Raw genomic sequence first — 12,500 nt, forward strand, 5'->3', positions numbered from 1 at the left:
CCAGTTCCATCTGGGCACCACATGTTTTTTTTGGGGAAAAAACTGTTTTGTATTTTGAATGTCCCAGTACTCTTGTATTTTGGGACACAGGGCATACATGTGAAGTAAATGAGCTTCTGCTGAGTCACACTTTTCACATAGAGGTGAGAGCTCTGGAAATATTGAACCTAACTTCGCCCTTGTCTTGTAATGTATCATATCAATGGGATATTATATGGTCTGACCCTACAAACAATGTTAAACAACCAGGCCTTGCTTTCTCAAGATTGAGAAGATGTACTCTTAATTTCTAATCTGAAGGTATCTAAAGACATTATTCCTTGGCAAGCTATAATGTATCTCTCCTAAAGATGGTGGAAAGATGCAAATGTCCCTCCTATATACAGATCTCCAATATTACAGTAAATACCCACAATTCTCTTCGCACTGTACAGTATTACATTAAAGGTCCCATCAATATTGGATGGAGCTAAAGAAGGGATTGTGGGTAATAAAAAGGATACACTGCCCTGAGTTTGAAACGCTTCTCCATTTGTTTCCAAACCCTTATGTTATGAACGATGATATTGTGTTTCTAACTGACTTTGTTAAGCAGAACAGGAGATAAGATGACTTCCCCAGTGGAGCTTTTTGATTGATTGATCTAATTTTTTATTGATTAGAGTAAAAGTATACAGAGTAAAATAATACATTTATACATCTGTCAATAGGACAGGCACAAAAAAGCTCAAGAGCGTGTTTCCATTGTGGTCCCAAAAAGTAAGGCAAGCAGTCATCCTGCTCCATCTCTAACCAGCCATAGAACAGCCTCTCATCCCCCCAGCAGACAGATAGAACCAACATTATAATAGCTGCCCAGAAATATCCATAAAATCAGGCAGTGCAAGCCCTCTATTAGTTTTATACTTGAAAAGATGGCTATCTACAAAATGTCATCTGCGTACAAAGCAATCTGGTTGGTGGTATACTCTATTATATTTCAGGATGCGCTTGAATAGTTTGTGCAAGTGGCTCCATGACCAGAGAGAGCTCTCTCTACCTGCTGGAGGCAGACTGAACCATGGTTAGCACAGGTCACTTCACCCTCCCTCCAAACGCGCCTGCTATTTCTAATTCCACCAATGAGAGGTGCTCAAACCAGGAACGAGCAGTTCCCTTGGTTACAGAGCTACAGCAGCTCACTCTCTTTCTCTCTCTCTCTCTCTCTCTCTCTCTCTCTCTCTCTCTCTCTCTCTCACTCTCTCTCTCTCTCTCTCTCTCTCTCTCTCTCTCTCTCTCTCTCTCTCATTTGGAGAACCAGATATCGTTAACAGGTGCTGTATCTACAGTAGTACTGTCGCCCCACAGCAAGAAGGTCTCCGGGCCTTTCTGTGCGGAGTTTGCATGTTCTTCCCACGTTCTCCAGGGTTCCCTCCCAAAGAACCCAATACGAAAAACATGCTGAAGAACAGATGCTCTTCAGTCTGGTCCCTGACCAGGACCTGGACTGAGCACTTGGACTTGGTCCCCGGGCGCCACTGACCAGGCTGCCCACTGCTCCTGGCTGTCCCTGGAGTGGAGGAGGACGGCTTGGATCGGAGAAAAGCAGTGGACAATTTTCAAAAAAAAATTGCATGTGCTGTGTGCCGTGTGGGCGCTCATTGTGTGCAATGTGGGTCACGCATGGCCGAATAAAGACCCCCCCCCCCTTGGGTCCTGTAATATTGCCTGTTTAAAATAGAAACAGCAGGCTATGTTGAGAAAAGATTCTTCTATTCTATTCTATTCTATTCTATTCTATTCTATTCTATTCTATTCTATTCTATTCTATTCTATTCTATTCCATTCCATTCCATTCCATTCCATTCCATTCCATTCCATTCCTTCTTCCTTCCTTCCTTCCTTCCTTCCTTCCTTCCTTCCTTCCTTCCTTCCTTCCTTCCTTCCTTCCTTCCTTCCTTCCTTCCTTCCTTCCTTCCTTCCTTCCTTCCTTCCTTCTTGTCTGTTGCGATGATGTCATCGGTGCTCTTTGAACCTCAGCATGTGAAGTTTTACCCATAGCTGGATCGATCTATACTTTAATAATCCCTGTGGGTGAAATTTGGGGCTCGACCTGCTTGCTAGGTTGATGTCTTTGTGTTTGAGGTTGATGTGCTTTTCCCCTCTGAATCCCATTTTTCACATTAAATCCATGCAGTGAGTACAGACTTCATAGCTGTGTTCTTTCTCTGAATTATAGATGCTCATATCAGCACATCCAGAGCACCACTGATGCTAAGTGACACCATTGCGCATGTGTGTGTGTGCGTGCGTGTGTGTGTGTGTGTGTGTGCGTGTGTGTGTGCATGTGTATGTGTGTGTGTGGGTGCGTGCGTGTGTGCATGTGTGTGTGTGTGTGTGTGCGTGTGTGTGTGTGCATGTGTATGTGTGTGTGTGTGTGTGTGTGTGTGTGCATGTGTGTGTGTGTGTGTGTGTGTGTGTGTGTGTGTGTGCATGTGTATGTGTGTGTGTGTGTGTGTGTGTGCGCAGAGGGGTAAGGGGGTTTCAGATGTTTTTTCCATTTTTATTTGAAAATGAGTCTATAGTGACCAAGACTCCCCCCCCCCTTCCCTCCCCAGCCGTTCTGCCAGGGGCCCAGACGAGTGCCCCCCCAGTGGCCCCCACCACCCCGCTGGTGGACTGCCCCCTTCCAGAGGAGCTGTTCTCCACCCTCAGCATCCAGGACAACGGCACCGGGTCCATCCGCTACAGATGCCTGTCTGGGTGAGTCTGTCTGGACAAGCAGGGAGACAGAGAGACAGAGAGACAGACAGAGAGACAGACAGACAGACAGACAGACAGACAGACAGACAGACAGACAGACAGACAGACAGACAGACAGACAAACAATATACAGTGAGAGAGAAATAGGTGGAATGTGCCGGAAAGGGGTAGATATACCAGGATGGGGTATGGGGGAGTGAGTGAGGTCTTAACTAGGTCATTATACTCTACTGACTCACTGACTCACTCAAACAGTGTAGCTCATCTAACGCATCACGCTGGACTGACTGCACCAGCGTTTCAGCTGGAACCGCGCGTTCTCAAAGAAAAGGAAATACTGCTTCCTGCTTCCTGTCTCACTGGCATCTCTGTGTTGTTGTGTCTGCATTCCAATGTCCCTCCAGTCACTCAGTCAGTCACTAAACCTCTCTCTACCCACCCCCTCTCTCTCTGTCTCTCTCTCTCTATCCCCCCCCCCTCTCTCGCTTTCTTTCTCTCTCTCTCCCTATCTCTCTCTCTCTCTCCCTCTCTCTCACTTCTCTCTCTCCCTCTCTCTCCCTCTCTGTCTCTCTCTCTCTCTCTCTCTCTCTCTCTCTCTCTCTCTCTCTCTCCATCTCTCAAACAGATCTGATTTGCTAGGAAGCAGTGAAAATGTCTGTCTATATAACCAAACCTGGCAGTACCCACATCCCATCTGTCCAAGTAAGTGTGTGTATTTCATAATGTGGACTGTGTGTGTGTGTGTTTGCGTGTGCGTGTGTGCGTGTGTGTGCGTGTGTGTGTCTTGCCAAACAGATAGCTTGGTGAGAAGAGCATCAGAGACAGTGAAGAAGGAGGCATGGTGTGTGTGGGTGGATGGATTGGGGCCTTTTGAGTGACTGTGTGTGTTTGTGTGTGTGTGTGTGTGTGTGAGCGCGCGCTTAGAGTGTGTGTAATTTGTGGAGGAGGATATGTCCTCCACTTTTAATACCATTCTGTTTTGTGCGCATGTGCGTCTGTGTGTGCCAGCTAGCCTTCTTGTTTTGCAGTGCTTTGGCGCCACCTACTGGTTACAACTGGTTCAACCAGAAAGGCACAAATTCGGTGTGGCCTGTTCAAGGGTAGCGGAGGATTGATGCTGATATCCTTCCAGTATCTTCCAATCTACCGTCTGCTCTGAGCAGACAAGTGTCTTATTTTCCTATTTGAAAGGGCATAAGGTCGATATTTCAGAATCAGACCTCCCTCCGGTATGATGTAGCTGTACATAACAGTATCTATCTCTGGTGTGTGTGTGGATGTATGTGTACGTGTATGTGTGTGTGTGTGTGTGTGTGTGTGTGCGCGTGTGTGTGTGAGTTTGTGCATGTGTGTGTGTGTGCGTGTGTGTGTTTGTGCACGCGTGTGTGTGTGTGTGTGTGCATGCGTGTGTGTGTGTGTGTGTGTGTGTGTGTGTGTTTCAGAGGTGTTCTGTGTGCCGCCCAGGGAGGTGGAGCATGGTTACGTGGTGGCGGTCCAGAAGACGGAGTACGACGTGGGCTTCGACATCCACTACCTCTGCAAGAAGAACTTCCTATTGGACGGGCCCAACAAGGTCACCTGCCAATCAAACGGCAGCTGGAGCGCCCCGCCTCCCTACTGCAGAGGTCAGAGGATGGATGAGACCGACGAATCAGAACAGCGGATGACAACCGTGTTCTCTCCCCCGGTCTCTCTGCGGTCTCACCTCAGACGCGTCTCTCTCCCTGTCCTCAGCCCGGTGTCTGATCCCCGCCGAGCGGAGCCGGATTATGATTGGTGGGGTGAAGCGCTGGCCCTATGATGTCACGGACGCCATGGTTCCTCACGGGGAGAACGTGACGTTCTTCTGCAAGCACCCTCGCAAGCAGTGCAGCTTCCTCACGTCGCAGGGCTGCTTCGACGGCAAGCTCACCCAGCCCAGCTGCTATCTAGGTGAGGACGGACACACACACACACGCACGTACACACACACACACACGCACATGCATGCACGCACACACACACACACACACGCACGCACGCAGGCACACACACACACAGATGTGATGACACACACATGCACACACACACATATTGTACTGTACACACACACTCACATACACATACACACACATGCGCACACACACACAGATGTGATGTAACACTCCCATCTCTCTCTTCCTCAGAGCCCACCTGGCTGCAGTACAAGCTCTTCCCTCATCGGCTGGTGTCAGAGATCGAGGCGTGTGACCCCCGTGACCTGGAGTGACCCCGCCCCGGGCGCCTCGACCTACCACACACACACACACACGCATACACACACGTACACACGTACGCATGCACCCACCCACACACACCCACACGCATGCACACACACACACACAAACGCACACACCCACACACACCCATGCACACACACTTTCCGTAGCTACACCTGCCACTAGTTATAAAAAAAAAGGTGATTCTTTGCTCCTCCTTGGCTTGTAATAGTATTTCATATATTATTGAAACATGTATAAATGATGAGATACATGTCGTTATACCCTAATGATAATAATACCAGTTCAAATGTTTTATCCCTGTGTTGTGACTGTCTGTGGGGGCTCGTCTGACTCAGATCTCTCCCTGAGTGATCTCTGTGGTTTGCCTTGTGTGCTCTGACTGTTTCAGTCGGTTCTGTGGTTCATTCCCCCTAAGGTATTCTGAAGGTACTGTTGACGCATCGAGCCTTGGGGCTTGACAGGCTTATTAATGAGACAATTTTGAAATAAATGATGTCAAAATGATGTGATTTCTCTGTTATTAATGAGCTCAATGGGGTGTGGTAGGCTATGACATGTCATGTAACTGACATAATATCTGATCATTTATTTCCAGTGTTTCCAAACACGCACGCACGCACGCACACACACACACACACACATAGCATGGCTATATGGAGAAACTTCTATTTCCACTACCAGGTGGTCTATCAAGTAGGCTACTAATAGGCTGTGATAGCCTAGGGGCTACACGGCTTGGCTACTCAACGTGGTTCTAGTCGGACCCAGAAAGCTGCGACACCATGCCATACCCCTCCCTCCCCGCGCGCTCGCAGCATCACCCTTTCACCGCACGTTCATATTTGGTCCTCCGGAAATATCCACAGCTCGGGTAAGCCAGTGCTCTGCAGCGAGTGACTCTCACGGGTCGAGTGTGTTTATAACCCAGTTTATACGTATCATTTCGAACACCTGTTTTATGAAACATTTTGTTCGTCCAGAAATTGGAGTCGAATTCTTAGAAATACGCCGGGAAAGTTTTATTCTGGCTTTCTAAGGCAGCTGTCAGGTTGCTCTCCTCGCCTCGAACCCTAGACTCTCTAAAATGGCTGGTTGTAGGTCCGAGAAAATTTAAATCTATTATTGTAGAAATAGGATACGACGCGACATTTTTTTGAGGTGAGGGGTGGAATATGCGGACTTCACCTTATTGTCCAAGGTCCGAGTTTTGTGCCATTCATTCTCACGCCCATAAATTGCCTTGTCCGCGGCTCGGACCTCAGACTAGGACTACTCGTAATGGCGTCTCCCACGGACAGCGTCGCTTTTATCCCATCACAAATAATAAGACAGATCCGAAAGAACAGTCTGTTTTAGGGATGGCGAGGCCAAATGTGAATGGTTTTATTTGTCTCATGCCAACATTAAAACCAACTCAGCTCTATTGTGTCGCTGTTTCGCTGACTTCACGCCTCTCGAACCCTGGCCGGTGCGTTTATTCTACGGAGATTAATATAATCTGTAGGTTTTAATGTTTTATTCAGTGAAAAACAGAATGATTTATTAAAACAGTCTTTGATTAATAATAGTGGCAGCCTTAATGTGAGCTTGAGATGTAGAAATTCTAGGATAGATTTAGATTTTTATGTCAAAGGCTTTGAGATTGAATTGTATTGAATCATAACAATAAATGTGCAGTGTTTTGCAAGAATGAACCTTGAGGTTTATTATGCTTGGGTTGGTATTCATTCAAGTCTATCAAGATCTAGCTGAATTTCCTGCAATCTAACTGATGTCCAAAAAGACAATGTACTGTAGCACAATTTCCAACACCATAAAAAACATGAGTATAACAAATTAATGATGTCTTGAAACATGTATCCCTGTTTTACAGCTATGCAGGTCCCAAAATGAATTCTCAGCTGGCGGTTATCCTGACCAATGGCAGCTTAGATGGTGGGAATGGCAGCCAATCCCCGAAGAGATCAGGAGCAGTGTTGCATATGCACAAAGATCCACTGGATAAGACCTTGTTTTGCCCTTCAGGTACCCTCCAATCATGCGCTCTCAAACAGGCGTCCTGCGCTATCAGCATCAAATCAAATGGCAGAGCGCCAGGGGTGGGCGGGACATCTCAGCCAGCGCCACAGGAAATGGGTAAACCTAGCAGACTCAACCTTCCAATCACAGTCAGGACTGGAAGGCCCGTTCTGTGCAGTCAACCAATCAGAATCAAGGTGGTTATTCCTGGTCTGTGCAAAAGGCCAATCACAAACTCCGCTACCGGCTCAGTCGTAGCCTCGGTTCTGGTGGATCCCCCAGGATGTCTGCGGGTTCCTGACGTAGAACCGCGTGGGCTCAGTCCCCCGCGCCCGGAGGCCATGGAGACGGGCCCAGACACGGTCTCTGCAGAACCAGCCACCTCCGCTGAGAACAAGACAGAGGAACCGGGTGTCCGAGGGACCAGACAAGGGTTAGAATCATTCCATGAGAGGGAGCTAGAAGAGAGGGATGAGAAAGGAGAGAGAGAGAGGGATCAGAGAGGAGAGGGAGAGAGGGATGAGAGAGGAGAGGGGGAGAGGGATGAGAGGGGAGAGGGAGAGAGGGATGAGAGGGGAGAGGGGGAGAGGGACACGGCTGAGGAAAGGAGGGATAAGGCGGACACCGTTGCCCCTGCCACGCCCCTCGTCCGCCCGGCCGACAGTCAGAGGGAGCAGGGGGTGGGTGGGGGTGGTGAGGGGGATCAGGTCCCTCCCTCCTTCCAGAACATTCCCCATCTGAGCAGCGGAGCAGGGGGCGCCGCTGAGAAGAGAGGAGGAGCGGAAGAGGAGCAGGAGGAGGAGCAGGAGGAGGAGGAGCAGGTGGAAGTGCTGGATCTGAGTTTGCCTAAGAAGAGAGAGAGCAGCGCGAGGGAGTGGAGGTGCGGCCGCTTCCTGGGCCTGGGGGGCAGCGAGGGCTCGCTGATCATGGAGGTGGACGAGATCGAGGGGGATGGAGACAGGGACATAGTGGAGGAGGACGACGGCGAGGACGAACCGGCGCTCGGGACGGACGGCGCGGACTCCCCCGCGTCTCCCTCCTCCTTCTCCACCTCCCTCTCCTCCTCTCTCTCCCTCGCGGAACGCCACTCCGAGAGCCTCCTCCTCATTGACGACCAGGGGATCCCCTACACGCTCTCCCCCGACGGACACAAAGTGCCCCAGATAGACTCCTCCAAACTAGACCCCCACCCCTCAGACCGCCTGTTGGTTCGGTCCGGCTCAGCAGAGGTGGGGGAAGAGGGGTCGTCTCACCCGGCGGCGTTAGGGGTCGCTCACGCCGGGCCGTCTGGGAGTCCCCGCGCCCCTCCCGCTAACGTTCCCTCCCGGGACGTGGAACCGTCGAAGAACCGGGAACCCCCGAAGACCGTGGAACCCCCCATGGAGGTTCTAGACACCGGCGCGAGAGCCGTGGTTCCCCAGCCCTCCGGGGCCGCGGTTCCCCCGCCCACCATCCAGATCCTGGCCAACCCTTCATCCGGCGCCCCCTTCCTCCTCCTCCCCCCCGGCCACCAGCTGAGCTCCGCCCCCCTCGCCCTGTCCCTCTCCCTCCCCCAGGGCTTGGCCGGTTGCTCCGCCCCCCTCTTCCTCCTCCTCTCCTCCGTGCGGTCCGCCTCCGGCCAGACCATCTCCGCCTCCACGCCCATCGCTGTCATCAACGCCGCCACGGGTCAGCTCTCCCAGATCGCCGCCCCCTCCCCCTCCGTCTCTCTCCCCCTCTCCTCCCCCGCTCCGGTGACAACCCCTGGCTCCGCCCCCTCGCACCCCATCATCAGACTGACCCCCAACAACCCCCCTCTCATCCTATCAGGAGCGAGCGACGGCGCCAACCCCCCCACGGCCACGCCCTCCCTCTCCGTCCCCCCCTCCTCTTCTGCCCCCGCCGTCGCTGTCTCCGTCTCCGTGGCGCCCGCGCTCAGCTCGGCTCAACCTCACGCCAAACCCGACGCCTCAGAGCCCAACGCCGCCAGCGCCGACACACTCACGCCCGCCGAAGAAGCCCGAAGTGAAGACCCTCAACCGCGCTCAGCGTCCTCCCCTCCATCGCCACGCCCGCCAACACCTCGCCCGACCTCTGACCCCTCGGGCCGGTCCAGCCCCAGGGCAGCCGGCCAGTCCCCCGCGCCGGAGTCCGAGCTCACTTCCTGTGACACGACGGCAGAGTCGTTCCCGTTGGACGATCACCTCTACTTCTCCCCCGGCGGCGCGGCGGCCCCAGGTTCGCCTCCGGTGGGGCCCCCAGGGGCCTCCGGTCAGGCGGGCGACCCGGAGGCCCTGTCCCCGCCCTCCTCGCCCTCCTCCCTGGGGCCCCGCAGGGTGCTCTACTGCCAGCTGTGCCCCCGGATCTTCTACTACCTGTCGGACCTGGAGCGCCACTCCATCACGCACTCCCAGGTCAAACCACACGTCTGCCAGCAGTGTGGCAAGTCCTTCAAACGCTCCAGCCATCTGCAGGTCAGTTCAGCCTGGTCCCTCGTCCATCCATCCATCCATCCATCCATCCATCCATCCATCCATCCATCCATCCATCCATCCATCCATCCATCTATTCATCCATCTATTCATCCATCTATTCATCCATCCCTCCCTCCCTCCCTCCCTCCCTCCCTCCGTCCGTCCGTCCGTCCGTCCGTCCGTCCGTCCATCCATCCCTCCATCCATCCCTCCATCCCTGTTCATCCTCTGGTTGGTGTCCATGGCGGTGGGTGCTCCAGGGCGGGGAGCCTGGTTAACGTGTCCCCCTCTCCCCCCGGCAGAGACACAAGCACATCCACACGGGGCAGCGCAACTTCGTCTGCCCCATCTGTGGCAAGCGCTTCCGGGAGGCGGGCGAGCTGCAGCGCCACCAGCGCGTCCACACCGGAGAGAAGCCGTACCAGTGCCAACTGTGCCACACGCGCTTCGCCGAGCGCAACACGCTACGCCGACACACCAGACGCAAACACCCCTACCACCAGGTCGCCATGGAGATGCTCAGTGAGAGGAGAGGGGGAGGAGGAGGAGGAGGAGGAGGAGGAGGTGAGGAAGAGGAGAGCGCAGAGTGGTACAGCTCAACTATGTCTAATTTTGGCAACTCTGACTCTGAAATGGACACGTAGGTCGTCTTGAGAGAGGAGTGTCAGGAGAGGGAGACGTGGAGGACTGGACCGAGGACCAGGGGGAGGACAGAGATGGAGGAGCAGGTGGAGGAGGAGGAGGTGGAGGACTGGACTGAGGAGCAGGAGGAGCAGGTGGAGGAGCAGGTGGAGGAGGTGGAGGAGGAGGAGGAGGAGGAGGAGGAGGAGGAGGAGGAGGAGGTGGTTTGCTACAGTGAGCCTGAACTGTATGAAACCTGGTGCTCAGCAACACTGAAACAATCTCTAGATTATTATCTCTCATCTTGAGTGAAATACCATGTTTGAATGGTTCTCTCAGATGAGAACATTATTTATTATTGTTTATTTATCTATGTGTATTTATTTCATTCCCTTTCATTTTCCGAAAAGGCATTCCAACATAATATATTCCTTTTGTGTATTTCACAGATTTTTACAGTAAAGGCTGTCATTAACCGATATAAAAGAATACTGTTTGACGAGACCATAGCACCTCTATAGTTACCCAGAGTGCATCACTTCAACCATCCCCCCGCCCCCGCCTTTGTAAAGGGTCGCTAATATAAGAAAGTTTAAGTGAAAGGTGGGATGGGATTAATACTTATTTTTGTCAGGGGGTTCACTGCGTTGCTCGCCAGTATGGCTTCTACCCTCACCTGCCCACGCTGTTCCATCTCTGGACCTCTGACTCGCCCACACACACGACCACCTCGTAAACGGCGCTTTAACCAGCTACGCCACAGAAAAGCTAGCGAGTCGACGGCGCGGGTGAGCTCAGCTGTATTTACACTGAGGAGTGAGTTTAACCGATTCAACTGGGTTACACTTGCACTATCTTATACTGTAGGTAGAATCGATGCACATTCTTACTGTCAAAGACACTGTGATTCGTTTGCACTTGAATTGTTTGACAAAACAAATTTCGTATTTGTATTTTTGGTTGTGATTTAAAATGTTTTCCGCTGTCATCTATCCGCAAGGTGGTTCTACCGAAAAAATTTGTTTGACCAAAAGTGCTTTGCTGATTGTCAACCCTAAATGTGGATGATATTATTATCAACTTAGTTCAATTAAAGCTCACTTTGTCCGCAGTCGCGCCACAGTATTTTCATACAGTGTCTCTCTAGTTTTTCTGTCTTTAAAGTGAAATGAAAGTACTTCCTGAGTGAAATTCACCCCCATTTTCCTAGATCTTATAAAGGAGGGTTTCCTAGATCTTATAAAGGAGGGTTTCCTAGATCTTATAAAGGAAGGATGGGCCTCCAGGTTCGCAGGCTGCAGAACTTGATTCTCATCCTGAGTTACTGAGTCAGAACTGAGGTGAGGCAAGGCACGTTTATTTAGAACACATTTCAGCAACTAGCCAATCCAAAGTGCTTTACATGAGACATTAAAAGCATCAAGATAAAGTGCAAGAAAAACATAAAAGGTCATATAAAATGAAATGCAAAAAAAAGGACATTTAAAACAAAATGCGGGTAAAAGGAAATACAGGAATAAAAGTTACAGTGCAGTCGACAGCTAAATGTATTTATAACAGGCGGCAGCTAAACGGACCCTCTGGTCCATCAGTGACTGTAAATCACTACAGTACCTCCGGTACCTGGGAGAACACAGAAAACTGACAGAACTCCAGACCCGGACGGCCCTTAGTACCTTGGCCCGGCCCGGTCTATGTGCCACCTGAACCTCGCAGACGGGCTGGAGGCCTGCAGAGTTGGACTGACTCCAGGGTAATTGGGTCTGTAAAACTGCCTTCTGTTTTTTTTCCACCATTCATCCAATTTTCTGGTCCATTTCAGGCGAGGCAGTGCCAGCAGAACAGATCTGAGGATAAGTCATTAAATACTGTATCACCCAAATGACTTGGCCAGGTCCACATCTCTGTCCTTCCTCTCCTTATTACTGCCCTGGCACATCCACCTCCCCATACTGCACAAACGATTTTAGTTGGAAAAAAATAAAATAAAAAAATATCCAAGTAAAATTGTATGCAGTAAGGGAAGGTCTATATATATACTGAACTGCCTCAAAGGCTGGAAGCTGAATGTGTTTCTTCCAGTGGGTTTTCAGACCCGCCCATCAAGTCCTGGACCCAGCAGCACCTGCTAGAACCGCCCCGGGCCATCGTTGGTCCCCCCCGGGCTGTCGTCGGTCCCCCCCGGGCCGTCGTCGGTCCCGAACCCGCGTTCGCTCTGCAGACACTCCCAACCACAGCTGCTCTGCTGTGAGGCCACTCTGGGCTCAGATGCCATCATCCGCTGAATTCTCTTCCATTACGGAACGACTAAATCGGCCCGAGCCGGTCTTTGGTCCTCTAATTGTGGCCACTGGGCTGTTGCATTGTGGGCTTTTGAATTAATCAGGCCGCTTATCGCCTCCTC

At 51.5% G+C, this 12,500-nt stretch overlaps 1 protein-coding gene across 1 annotated transcript in view; it reads left to right on the forward strand.

Annotated features, from left to right (window-relative positions):
- The window catches only part of ntd5 (ntl-dependent gene 5), an 11,222-nt gene extending 6,223 nt beyond the window's left edge, over positions 1–4,999 (forward strand). The window contains exons 4-8 of the mRNA XM_084444588.1: positions 2,598–2,742; positions 3,147–3,157; positions 4,185–4,367; positions 4,477–4,674; positions 4,908–4,999. Of these exons, the coding sequence (XP_084300714.1) occupies positions 2,598–2,742; positions 3,147–3,157; positions 4,185–4,367; positions 4,477–4,674; positions 4,908–4,990 (620 nt within the window). The 3' untranslated portion in view covers positions 4,991–4,999. The remainder of the gene's footprint in view (positions 1–2,597; positions 2,743–3,146; positions 3,158–4,184; positions 4,368–4,476; positions 4,675–4,907) is intronic.
- The last annotated feature ends 7,501 nt before the right edge of the window (positions 5,000–12,500 follow it).

This window comes from Borostomias antarcticus, assembly GCF_949987555.1.
Source record: "Borostomias antarcticus genome assembly, chromosome: 10".
In the NCBI taxonomy this organism is placed as follows: Eukaryota; Metazoa; Chordata; class Actinopteri; order Stomiiformes; family Stomiidae; genus Borostomias; species Borostomias antarcticus.